The sequence below is a fragment of the Macaca thibetana genome, chromosome 3 (genome assembly GCF_024542745.1).
Source record: "Macaca thibetana thibetana isolate TM-01 chromosome 3, ASM2454274v1, whole genome shotgun sequence".
In the NCBI taxonomy this organism is placed as follows: Eukaryota; Metazoa; Chordata; class Mammalia; order Primates; family Cercopithecidae; genus Macaca; species Macaca thibetana.
In genome coordinates, this window is record NC_065580.1 from 92,417,805 (window position 1) to 92,431,270 (window position 13,466).

A 13,466-nucleotide genomic window follows, 5' to 3' on the forward strand; every position below is an offset into this window, starting at 1 on the left:
TTTTTGTGTGTGATTTCTGACAGCCCTAGGATTTAAGGAAAATCATCTGTTAGGAATACACAAAGTATCTTAACAATGAATGATTGCTTTCTTTCAGCTAGCCTTGCTTCCCTTGTATCCTTTTGAGTCCATATGCTTATGAGCAGGAGTTTGAGTAGAAGAGGTTTCCATCAGAAACCAATGAAGTGGATGATGAGGCACATTTCTGGCTTTTAGTTTTCATATTTTCTCAAACTAACCCCGATACATCTCAGTAATTGGATTTGAACCATAACAAAGAAAAGTACTAGGCAACTGCATCTCAGAAGTGACTGGTGGGTGTTTGAAGTAGGTATGTGTATTGCATGAGATTTTGGGTTACAAAGATAATCTGTGTTGATTGGCAACATTTAATATGTTCAAGGTTCAATTTCCTTTTGGCTTTTTTTTTCCTTTTTATGATGTATTGATAAAGAAAATGCTGAATCATGGTTCTCTGAGTTTTCAGTGCAATTATATATAGGAAAATGTAATCTTATAATGCAAGTAATATGCCTCACCTTCACAGGAATTATGCACCATACTGTCTTTCAGAATGTTCATCTGGTAGCCAAGTGGCTAGGAACCTTGGAGAAGCTCCTTGAAAGATTCAGCCAAGGAAGTCACAGAGATTACAGGGTTTTCATGAGTGCCGAGTCAGCACCTACACCAGATGAGCACATCATCCCTCAAGGACTGCTGGAAAATTCCATTAAGATCACTAATGAACCCCCCACAGGGATGCTGGCCAATTTGCATGCTGCCCTCTACAACTTTGATCAGGTAAGAAAGTGAAGCATGCTAGGCAGACAATGAAGTCAGAGTTTTCTCACTGTGGGCCCAGCATCAACCCAGGCAGGTCATTGGGAGGGATGAAACAAGTTCTCAGTGTTCGCGTGTGGAGGGGTTGGGGTGGGTGTGTTTTAATCTCTTGAAAGAATTGCCCCATCATTTCCTATTCTAATGACCAGTAAATATATTTCAGTTTCACCCTAACGCTAAGAAAACTTCAGCTACTGTGTAGGGAAAGCAAACTAGGTAACTTCTTAAGGAACTTGCTTTTTTTTTTTTTTTTTTTGAGACAGAGTCTCACTTTGTCGCCCAGGCTGGAGTGCAGTGGCATGATCTTGGCTCACTGCAACTTCCGCCTCCTGGGTTCAAGCAATTCTCCTGCCTCAGCCTCCTGAGTAGCTGTGGTGACAGATGCACACCACCACACCCAGCTAATTTTTGTATTTTTAGTAGAGACGGGGTTTCACCATGTTGGCCAGACTGGTCTTGAACTCCTGACCTCAGGTGATCCACCTGCTTCAGCCTCCCAAAGTGCTGGGATTGCAGACATGAGCCACCACGCCCAGCCAGAACTTGCTTCTTGAAAACAAATATGGCAGACTAGTATCTCTGACCACAGAAAGAGGAGAAGTCATTGTTGTTATTGTTGATCATGGTGACAGTAATGACATGGTAAAAGTTTCAGTGTAATGTTTTAGCCCTGGTTTGATATGAGTAAATTTAAAGCCTTCTTTCCAGGTTATATCTATGACACCTTATTTATATTTTCATGTTTTTTGCAAGATAAGACAAAAAAAATTCATGTATGTATGTATGTATGTATTTTTTTTTTTTTTTTGAGACAGAGTTTTGCTCTTGTGCCCAGGCTGGAGTGCAATGGCACGATCTTGGCTCACTGCAACCTCAGCCTCCCAGGTTGAAGTGATTCTCCTGCCTCAGCCTCCCAGGTAGCTGGGATTACAGGCGCCCACCACCATGCCCGGCTAACTTTTGTATTTTTAGTAGAGACAGGGTTTCATCATGTTGGCCAAGCTGGTCTCGAACTCCGGACCTCAGGTGATCTGCTCACCTTGGCCTCCCAAAGTGCTGGAATTACAGGTGTGAGCCACCACATCTGGCTGAATACATATATAAATTAATGATACCTTTATTACCATTACTCTTTTTACCCAAACTATCATATTTATCAATATCATTATCAAGTCTTTCCTTTCTTGCTATTGCTCTGAGATCTTCCTTCCTTCCTTGAATTTTTTGGAAATCCTTGATAAATCGCATTCTTGTTAGGAGAGTAGAATGAACTCTAAAGAGGAAATACATATGATTTGGTGATAAATATTCAGCCCCCTCCTAGAAATATCGTTTTCTGTGAAGCATGTCAACATCCTTAACTTCGTTTCTAGTAGTTTTTAGGTCAGTACCTAAACCAATATTATGAAGGAATTATGATAATCGACTACCTAAGAATACAGTGTTGAAGAATGCAGTTAATTACTTCATTAAATAATTGAGTAATTTGTATCCTATATATAGACAGAAGATTGTATAAATAGTAGGACTCAAAAAATCTTTTGAAACTATTAAATATTTGCAATATGCCACTATGACAGACATATATGTTTTTAATCATCCCTTAATTTATAATTTCTGGCTATTTATGACATTTTCAAGCTATTCCCGAAAGTAAGTACAAAGAGGAATTTGATTTGATTTATTTAAAATAGGACTTATCTACCCCCTGAAATAATTATCTTTATTCATGAAAGTGAACATTTCATGAACAAATATGCTTCAGCCCAATTATCCTTCAGCTTTTTTGTTCATTTGTTTTGTTTTTTTGGTAAAGATCACTTTGAGAATCTCATAAAACTACGGACACTCTCCCCAGGGAAATACACATTCAAAGATGTACTGCATATTGGGCCAGACACAGTGCCTCACGCCTACAATCCCAGCACTTTAGGAGGCTGAGAGGAGGATCACTTGAGCCCAGGAGTTCGAGGCTGCAGTGAGCTATGATCACACCACTGTGCTTCAGCCTGAGCAACAGAGTAGGACAGTGTCTCAAAAAATAATAAATATTAACTGTTAAAAATATGTTGCATATAATGATGAAGATTCACAGATTCCCCCAAAGCCTATGCATGAATTCCCTAGTTAAGAACACCTGTTCTGGTCTTTTCATGAACCTGTCAGTTCTTTTGACTGCTATCTGGAAAGCCGCTTTTATTAATTGAAGATTACGCTTATTGGAAAGACTTTTAGGAACTTCAAGGAAGAATGTTTCTTATTTAGCGGAGAGGATCCTCTGAAATATTAAGACTGAACTTAATAATAAGTAGCAAAAGCAAAGATAACCAAAGTGATTCACTAAATAATCTTCTCATCAAACCTATTTTAGCCAGAACCAACCAAAAAAATAAAAACTCTGCAGAAAATCTAAAATGTTAGTCTTTTATGAATGCTGACCTGTCATTATGTTAGAAAACAAAATGCAGTTTTTAATCAGATTATATAATTCAAGGGATTTAGCCTGTGCTTCCTGGCTCTCTGTGAATAAGTTCCCATTACCCTTCTATCAGTTAGAATGTTGGGTTGGCTGCTTTTGAAAGAAGTTCTTATAAAATAACAGTGGCTTATACACAAGGCCAAAAAGTAGTTCTGCCACATAAGAGTTTTACAGATAGTCCATTCAGAACTCATGTATTACCACAAATTGTCATCAGTCTGGCTCTTTATGGTTCACCATTTCTAGTATGGGCTTGTCATGGTCCCTGGTGACTGCAGGAGTTGCAGCCTCCATATCCACATTCCTGACAGGAGGAAGAAAGAAGAAACAAAGAAGATGACAAAAGAAAAAATACCGTGTTTGCGTTGGTGTACAAGTGCTTCCTACAAGTTAACATACAGAAATTCTCCTTTAATCTCATTGGTCAAACTTAGTCACATTGCATTACCTAGCTGCAAGAGAGGCTAGGAAAAGTGAATTTATCTTAAGCAACCATATGCCCAGCTAAAAATTAGCAAGACTTTTTAAGGAAGGCAGTCAGCAGTCTCCATCCCAGATGTCCTTTCCCACATCTCCTTGTATTATCCTGGGTCTTCTGTGTTGCTGCTGTGGTCCAATCTTGTTAAAGCCTGTCTATGGATAGAGTGATGAATGCTATCTCTCTTGTTACCCATATGGGTTAGGTAAATGAGGACCAGTTGTTCCTGTTGCCTGGGTGTCCCTCACAGTGGAGTAAAATATCCAAGAGGTTTATACAAGTCAACTGTACTGCTAGGATATTTTTCAAATCAAATCTAATTAAATCTTTTTTTTTTCTTTCTTTCTTTTTTTTTTCTCTGTCACCCAGGCTGAGGTGCATTGGCACACTTATAGCTCACTGCAGCCTTGAACTCCTGGGCTCAAGTAATCCTCCTACCTCAGCCTCCTGAGTAGCTGGGACTGCAGGCATATGCCACTATGCCTGGCTAATTTTTAAATCCATATTTTTAATCTTTCCTCACAAATTAGAATTTGCCTCCAAACTTTGGCGTGTGTATTCAAAATGAACAGTTTAATATTAGTGCTTTATTATCCCGAGCATTGCATAATATTTTTGTAAATTTAATTAAGTGACCAAGACATAAAGAACCATTTCTTGTAGGATGCCATCTACCTACACCTTTCAGCTAAAAAGCCTCTTGAGGAAGATGTCATAAAGGAGTACTCTTTTGGCTCCCTTCACACCCAGATAACTATATTTTTTAGAGTAAGAATATAGATTTCTGTTTCTGTAAAATTTGCAGACAAAAACAAGTAACTGATCATTGTGCATATAAAATTGGTGATTGTGTACAAATAGCACTGTTATGTGTATGCAGATGCCTGTTCTCTGTTCACAATGCAGTCTGTATTTATAAAATATTAATTTACTTATCACTTGGTTTGCAAAAATACCACTGGCCTGAAATGTGGATTGGTAGGTAGACTCATACCTTTTCTTCAGACAGCCTGATTCATATTTTCTTCCTACATCATTTATGTTATCAGAACACAATGAAATGGATTGACTTGTTTCTTTTAACACTGAGGATAAAGCCAAGTCAGTTATATAAAATACAGATTGAAGTGATCTGCTTAATTATTGTAGTGCCTTGGGTTTTATGTGGACTGCCTGTAATTTAGAAAGGTATTAAGTGATTTGTTAGATCATAATTCCAAAGTGAAATTTTGATACTTATATGGATCTCCTAGAAATTTCTTACATTTAAAAGTAATATTCTTTTATACCCTTCAAGGTTAATTCCAGTTATACAGTTTCTCTTTTCTGCCTTCAAAAGCTTGCCCTTTATTTGTGGAAAAGTTAGTTTTTAATGATTGTATATTTCCAAGCCCCATAAATGACCTAAAAATGGCCTAATGATTTAGAGTGACCTAGTGATTTAATTGGATCTGCACTACATGCTTCCTGGCCAATTCTAGAACCATATTTGGTGGAAGCCCTGGATTCTGCTAAAAGCACTGTCTAAAGAAACTAAGCTCTCTGGTCCTGGCCTACACAGAACAAATCTGGTCTTGGTTTAGTACCACAAGTCCTCTGGAAGACTAAGTCTGAACCCCTACTCACTGGTTCTATGTATACTTCATATATGGCCCACGTTGTCCGATCCATTTCAAATGTGAACTGGCTATCGTTTGCCCATTTTAAAGGACTAAGCAGGGAAGGGCAGATTTTGGCCTCTTCCTCCCCTATTGCTCAATGCCAACTGAAGGAGTAGTCCTCAACTTCCTTTCCTTGCCTCACAGAACTGCCAAATCTGAACATGGGTGAAATATGACTTTTAAGCCATAGATTGGACAGCTATTTTTCTCCTTTTAATTTTATGGCTGTTGAGCATTAACCGTATCAATGTAGCATTCCAGGATTCCACTTTCCATCTGCATTCTCAAAAAAATCTCACAGGTCTCGGCTGGGCGCAGTGACTCACGTCTGTAATCCCAGCACTTCGGGAGGCCGAGGTGGGTGGATCATGAGGTCAGGAGTTTGAGACCACCCTGGCCAATCTGGTGAAACCCCATCTCTATTTAAAAATATATACAAAAATTAGCCAGATATGGTGGCGCATGCCTGTAGTCCCAGCTACTCGAGAGGCTGAGGCAGAAGAATCACTTGAACCAGGGAGGCGGAGGTTGCAGTGAGCCGAGATAGTGCCACTGCACTCCAGCCGGGGCGCTGGGTGACAGAGCAAGGCTCTGTCTCAAAAAAGCAAAACCAAAAATCAAAACAAAAAAAACCTCACAGGTCTAGACATGTGTTTCCCAATTTTCCATATGTCACCTAGCCATCCCAACAATGAATTTTACTTTTAGTTCATTGGAAGGAAATGATGTGTCATGGTGATTTTATTAAAGGTACAGGCTAAGCTGCTGTAAGAAAGAGAATCAAAGCTCTAGGAATTCAAACAAGATAGGAGTTTTTTTCTCTCACATATTAGGCAGCTTTGTTCCATGAGATCATTCACACGCCCAGACTGATGAGTGCTTCTGCCATACCTAACTCAAGGTTTCCAGACTTGTCCAATCGTCATCATTTCTAGACATAGAAAAGAGTTTGCTGGGCCCCGTGGCTCATGCCTATAATCCCAGCACCTTGGGAGGCCAAGCAGGGTGGATCGCCTGAGGACAGGAGTTCAAGACCAGCCTGGCCAATGTGGTGAAAACCCATCTCTACTAAAAATACAAAAATTAGCTGGGTGTAGTGGCATGCACCTGTAATCCTAGCTACTTAGGAGGCTGAGGCAGAATTATTTGAACCCAGGAGGCAGAGGTTGCAATGAGCTGAGATGGTGCTGCTGCCTTCCAGCCTGGGTGACAGAGCAAGACTCCATCTCAAAAAAAAATAAAAATAAAAAATAAAGTCAGGAAAAAGGGAAGAGTGACAACACAAGCAATTTCATTTTCAGCAAATGACCTGGAAGTTATACACAACACTTCAGCTGAAATTCTGTTGGCAAAAATTTGGTCTTATGACACAAATGTCTTCAAGGGAGGCTGGGAAACAGTCATAGGTGTCCGTGTGCCCAGGCGATCTCTACTGCAATGGAACTAGGGAAGAATGGATAGCTGTGGTTAACTAGCATTCTCCAAACTCTAATAGCGTTCTACTACAGTGATGAAATCAAGATGATGGCTTTATGTCATCCAGATTCTACAAGGAAACTTTTGCAGGGGAAAATGATGTCAAGCAGTATGAAATGGTTAAAATGAAGTGTCTCATTTTCTAGTGAACTTAGAAGCATTTAAAAGCATGACTGAAGCAAAATAAAAGTATTCCTCTTAAGCCAACAGACTGGCAAATGCCCAATCGTCTCCTGTTGTGCTCTCATAGGATAAGGAGCCATGCTGAAAACTACATGTGACCTCTGTAGCATCTTGCTCTCAAAGTTCTTTACAAGATTATTGAAAACTCAGACCGTTGCTCTTGGAAACCATACAGATGGATGAATAATCGAGTATTTCTTCTCTTTTCTCCCAGGATACACTTGAAATATGCTCCAAGGAGCAGGAGTTTAAAAGCATCCTCTTTTCTCTCTGCTACTTCCATGCCTGTGTTGCTGGGAGACTGAGGTTTGGCCCCCAGGGCTGGAGCCGAAACTATCCTTTTAATCCTGGAGACCTCACCATTTGTGCCAATGTCCTCTACAACTACTTAGAGGCAAACCCTAAAGTAAGTGCTGGTGGTCAAATAACCTCTTCCAAGGAGTTTACAAAACTGTCAGTCTTTGGGCACAATCAAAATTGACCATAATTTCTCTTTTGAAGCTATTATTGAAATAGCCGACACTATGTATGTATCTTCTGCCAAGTGTGAAAATAAACCAGATCAAAGGTTTTCCAGCAGTGGATGTTCGAACTTCATAAGATAGGTCAAACCAGTTCTACATCAGCAGCTTAGTGCCAAAAAAAAAAAAAAATGTCCTTCATTATGTTAACAAAAACAGTGGTTTACATGTGCGTATATGCCAGATTCATTAGGCAGGTAATGAAGCATTTGCACAAATGTAATTACATACAGCAGTTCTGACAGTTCATAACACTGCATTAATAATCACTACAATTAGTTCTGATGATGGAAGCAATTTACAGCGCGTCACATGTATAAATAATGGTGCATTTCCTGCATATGTCATTATTATGTATTAAGGATGCCACCTTGTTGTGACTTTCTCAGTAATGTTCCCCTTGATTTGAAGTTAAAGGTAGATGAATGATTTTATTTCGTAGCTAAAATGTGTTTTACAGATGGGAATGGGAATGCCTCATCAAGAACATTTGTGTAAATTCTCATAAACCCAATGATTGGATTTCAAAAAGCAAGAACCATTCATTCCTAAGGATTTTCTAGCTTAATCCTCACAAGGGAAACTTTTTTCATTAAGTTAAATCCGTTAAAACTAGGATACATGTGTCAAAACCAATCAAGTGTTGTACTCTAGGCCACATTTTCTATAAAGCGTTTTAAAAATCACCCGTCCCTGTTTCTAAATGGAAACTATTGTTTTATGTTCCTTCAGTAACAATTGTTATAATTTTTGTTGTCAGTTTTCTCAAGCTTCAGTGGTGATTTGATTGCTATTAGAATAGATATCCTTGGTACCTAACATAGGTGTGTTTTCCTAAGGAACAAATTTTAAATAAGTTATATCCAAAATACATGGTTTTAATACGGTATTTGATGTTCAGTGTTCCATATCTCTCATTTTTCTTTTTTTTTTTTTTTTTTTTTGAGACAGAGTCTCACTCTGTCTCACAGGCTGGAGTGCAGTGGCACGATCTCGGCTCACCGCAAGCTCTGCCTCCCGGGTTCACACCATTCTTCTGCCTCAGCCTCCTGAGTAGCTGGGACTACAGGCACCTGCCACCACGCCTGGCTAATTTTTTTGTATTTTTAGTAGAGATGGGGTTTCACTGTGTTAGCCAGGATGGTCTTGATCTCCTGACCTCATAATCCACCTGCCTCGGCCTCCCAAAGTGCTGGGATTACAAGCGTGAGACACCATGCCCGGCCTCATTTTTTAATTTATAGAATTAAAAAGTAATTCTGAATACTTTGAGCATATTTTGACCATTCTAATTGTACTAGTTTTGTGTTGATTCCCAGCACATTTTGTCTAAACTATTGCACTTAAAATGATAATAGTTCTAGGTAGAAAAAGGAATGGACCATTTAAGACTTTGATTCAAGTCCTTCATAACTGTCCTGTGAGGCTGAGACCAGGAATAGAATCGTATTTCAGCTGAATCCTATACACAGTTGAGGTGGAAAGGAAGGGGAGGAAGAGGGAAGTGGACACATGCGTTTCTCTCCAGCTCTTACATCCTGAGTCTTGGAAACACCAGTTGACCAACTGAGTCACACTGTGTCCTGCTTTTCTTCATCCTGAGGCTCCAGGATCAACACAGCCTTAAGTTTTTAACACATTCTCATGTTTCTCAGGTGTCTTCAGCTTAGTCATTTTCTGCACATCATAAAGCGACTTATCAGGATTTGGGAATTAAATTCCTGTGAGCACGTTTAGTTGTACAAAATGCCCTTTTCCAGAAAGTATATGTAAAAAACAAAGACCAGGATTGAGGGAAAGAGAATCTATTATTGAGAAAGAATAGATCTGAGGCCAGGCATGATGGCTCATGCCTATAATCCCAGCACTTTTGGAGGCCAAGGCGGGAGGATAGCTTGAGTCCAGAAGTTCTACACCAGCCTGGGCAACATGGGGAAACCCAGTCTCTATAAAAAATACAAAAGATTAGCTGGGCATGGTGGTGTGTGCCTGTAGTTCCGGCTATTTAGGAGGCTGAGGTGAGAGGATTGCTTGAACCCTGGAGGTGGAGGTTGCAGTAAGCTGAGATCATACTACTGCACTCCAGCCTGAGCAACAGGACAAAACTCTGTCTCAAAAACAAGAGGAAAGAGCAAATCCTTAGCTAAATAATTATCAAAAAGAACACATAATTATTGAAATAAATAATTATTGAAAAGAACAGATCCCTAGTTAAATAAAAATTGAAAAGAGATACATATTGAATACTGAAATGTGTAGCAAGCATCAATTAAATGTAAGCGGAAAAAGAACTAAAAGTCAGAAGCCTTTGTTTTCCATCCATTTCAGCTCTTTGGAAGGTAGTCCATGCAGTGGTTGAGAGAGCATGTTGTGGTCTAGGCACCACTCTCTTATTTTTCATTCACCTCAACCTGGCTTAAAAGACATATTTGAAGTTCATTTATTCAAATTCAAATAAACTTGTAGCAAGTACGTTGGCATAGTTGAAGCAATTTTACTTGTTCTGTTCTGTCACATCATGCAACAAGCGAAGGCTATAATTACGTTTTTACTTGAACTGTTGGGAGGCAGTATACTGCCCCCGAGGGTGTAAAGGTTCCTGTCTAGAAAGGCTTCATCACACACTGGCATGTTTTGCAAACCCAGAAGAAGCTAAAGGGTAGTAAAGAGAGGCTTCAAACCCTGCTCAGCCAAATAAAGAGGAGATACAGTGATTTCTTGAGTAAAACATGGTAAAGTCATTAGTTACAACCCTTACAACAATCATTAGGCCAGTCATGCCATAAGACAAGCCCTCAACTCCATCTGTGGCAAGGGGATTTGTTTGCCTGGACTTTTGGAAAGTACTAGGATTCTAAATACACTCCAAATTCACATTGTGTGGATGTTGCTTTCTTTTCCTGAATCTGATAATATAAGCTGATATAAATCAGATAATAAAAACATGTCACACTTCAAAGGCCTTATGAACCAACATCCTTTCACAATTTTTAGATGAGATTTTGAATGTATAAACTTTCCCTGCAAACATGTTCTAGGGGTGACTCAGTTTCTTTTAAAATCTGCATAAGGCTGGGCATGGCAGCTCAAGCCTGTAAATCCCAGTAATTTGAGAGGCCAAGGAGGAAGGATGGCTTGAAGCCAGGAATTTGAGACCAACCTGGACACCGTAGTGAGACCCCTGTCTCTACAAAATTTTTTTAAAATTAGCCAGATGTGGTGTCTTGTGCCTGTAGTCCTAGTTACTTGGGAGGCTGAGGCGAGAGGATTGCTGGAGGCCCAGAGTTCAAGGTTGCAGTGATCTGTGATTGTGCCACTGCACTCCAGCTTAGGCAACAAAACCAGACCTCATCTCTTAAAGAAAAACAATCTTCATAAATAGCTCAATGTTAGTGAATTTTCACTGACTATATTAGAAGACACTGAAAATAATTCTCCCAAGACATTATCTGCAGAAACTTAGACAATTTCTGAACCACCTTTAAATCCTCCTATTGACAGAGGCTTGGAGGGCATTGTGTTAAAGCAGCACGTGCCACTGGTTGGCTACTCTGAGGCAAACTCTGCACCCGGCAGTGAGTATTTGTGTGGTTCTCCCCCCAGGTCCCATGGGAAGATCTCCGTTATCTCTTTGGTGAGATCATGTATGGAGGCCACATCACAGATGACTGGGATCGCAAACTGTGTCGGGTATATTTAGAAGAATTCATGAATCCATCTCTGGTAAGACATTTGTAAATTAATTAATTTGTAAATTAATTTCACTGAGGAAAAAATTCTGGTAAGAATTTTATAAACGAATTATACTATGGGTAATTCTTAATGTTATTGAGGATGCTTGGCCTCTTGGGAAATTTCTTAGCAAAGCAGAATCTCGGGTTCCATCCCAGACCTACAGAATCAGAATCTGCATTTTCACAAGTCTTCCAGGTGATTTCTGTGCGTGCTAGAGAGTGTACCAGCGTGAGGCACCCTCACATGCACTGACTCATCGGTTCTTTATAAAAACCCTATGAGGTATGCAGAGCTGACACTGTTATTCCATTTTATAGGCCGAGATGCTGAAACATGGGGATTTGCCCCAGGCCACTAGGTTGGCATGGGCAAGAGATGTGTGCGTCTTTTGATAGAAGTCTTTTGATTTATATTCCAGAGTTCATTTCACTAAAGTTTCTTTTTTGCCTGTCATAGAAGTCCTAGAGAATAGTCTACAGTTTGACCAGTATCAGTTACTCTATTATAATATGTGCTCTAGAAAAATGTGGTGAATAAGTATGTGAGGTGATAGATTTGTTAATTAGCTTGACTTAACCATTCATGATGTACACATGTGTCAAAATATCACACTGTGCCCCATAAATATATATAATTATTATTTGTCAATTTGAAATAAAATTAAATCTAACAAGATAGTCCAAAAGATTATATCAACCACGTGCAAGGTAAGAACCTTATTTGGATCTTGTTCCAAATGAACTGTAAAAAAAAAAAAAAAGACATTTATGACACGATGGGAAATTAACATTAACCTATCATGGTAATATAGAATTCCTGTTAATATTTTATGTGTGATAATAAAGTAATATAGTTTTTTTTTTTAAAAGAGAAAAGATCCTCCAGGGTGAACCTGGAGGACATTATGTTAAATGAAATAAGTCAGCCACAGAAAGACAAATACATGTTCTCATTCACATAGACTCCTAAAAAGCTGATCTCCTGTAAGTGGTGAATAGAACAGTGGTTACCAGAGACTGGGGAGGGAGAGAATGGGGAATGAATCGTCAATGGATACAAAGTTACCATCCCTAGAAAGGAAGAATAAGTTCTGGTGTCTGTCCTATTGCACAGCAGGGTAACTGCAGTCAACAATACAATATTGTATATCTAAAAATAGCTAGAAGAGAGGATTTTGTATGTTCCCACCCCAAAGAAATAAGAAATATTTAAGATGCTGTGCCTAATTACCTGATTTGATCATTACACAACATATACATGTATCAAAACATCCCATTGTACTCCATCAATATGTACAATTATTATGTGTCAGTTAAAAAGACAAGTATGGTGATTTGAGAGCCTCATTCTTCCTTCTCTCGTGAGGAAGAGGCAGATCACCCCTATAGGTGGAGTTTTTAAAGACCAGGCATCCTTGTCCCATTTCTCATCTTAGTAATCCCGTGTCTATGTGAATGGTTCCAGTCCGGGGCTGTGTTTTCTGGAAAAAGTACTCCATTTTTGTTTCTCATACTGCACAAGCTGAGTGTGGTGGCTGTAGTTTTCTCATGCTCTCTCTCTCATGGCATCCAGGTTCATGGCCATTCCTGGTTATTTCTTGGAAACCTAAAGCACCCGTACACCATATCATGTCTATTTCCAGCTGGGTGAGACACCAACTATGTTTAAAGCAATGCTTTTAATAGTTTGAGCAATGTCCTATTTATAGTTTCTCTGAAACTTTCACCTCAGAGAAGCATTATATAGATTTGATCACCTTCCTTGAGTTCATTTTAAGAAGTAATATAATCATATCAGTCTAATATTTAGTCTATATTAGATTAAATCACTAAAATCGTATTAGTCTAATATTTAGTCCATTTTAGAGTAAAATACACCAGGAAAACATAGTGTATTTTAGTCTAATATAGAAAACTGGGGACATTATTTTGTTACTAATTTTAATAATGTGGAACAATTTGGAGAGAGTGCAAAAAATGCACAATGTTATGTAATTGCTTCTTTTGATGGTGAGTCTCATGGTCTTTCCTTAGTTCTAATGAGCAGGACTTCACATGTCAGAGAGAGACTTCCAATTTAGCACAATTAGAAGT

General features: G+C 39.0%; 1 protein-coding gene across 1 annotated transcript in view; it reads left to right on the forward strand.

The window, feature by feature from the left end:
- Nucleotides 1-13,466, forward strand: part of DNAH11 (dynein axonemal heavy chain 11) — a 372,580-nt gene that overhangs the window by 344,698 nt on the left and 14,416 nt on the right. The window contains exons 75-77 of the mRNA XM_050784822.1: nt 574-801; nt 7,332-7,523; nt 11,242-11,361. Coding sequence (XP_050640779.1) covers nt 574-801; nt 7,332-7,523; nt 11,242-11,361 — 540 coding nt within the window. The remainder of the gene's footprint in view (nt 1-573; nt 802-7,331; nt 7,524-11,241; nt 11,362-13,466) is intronic.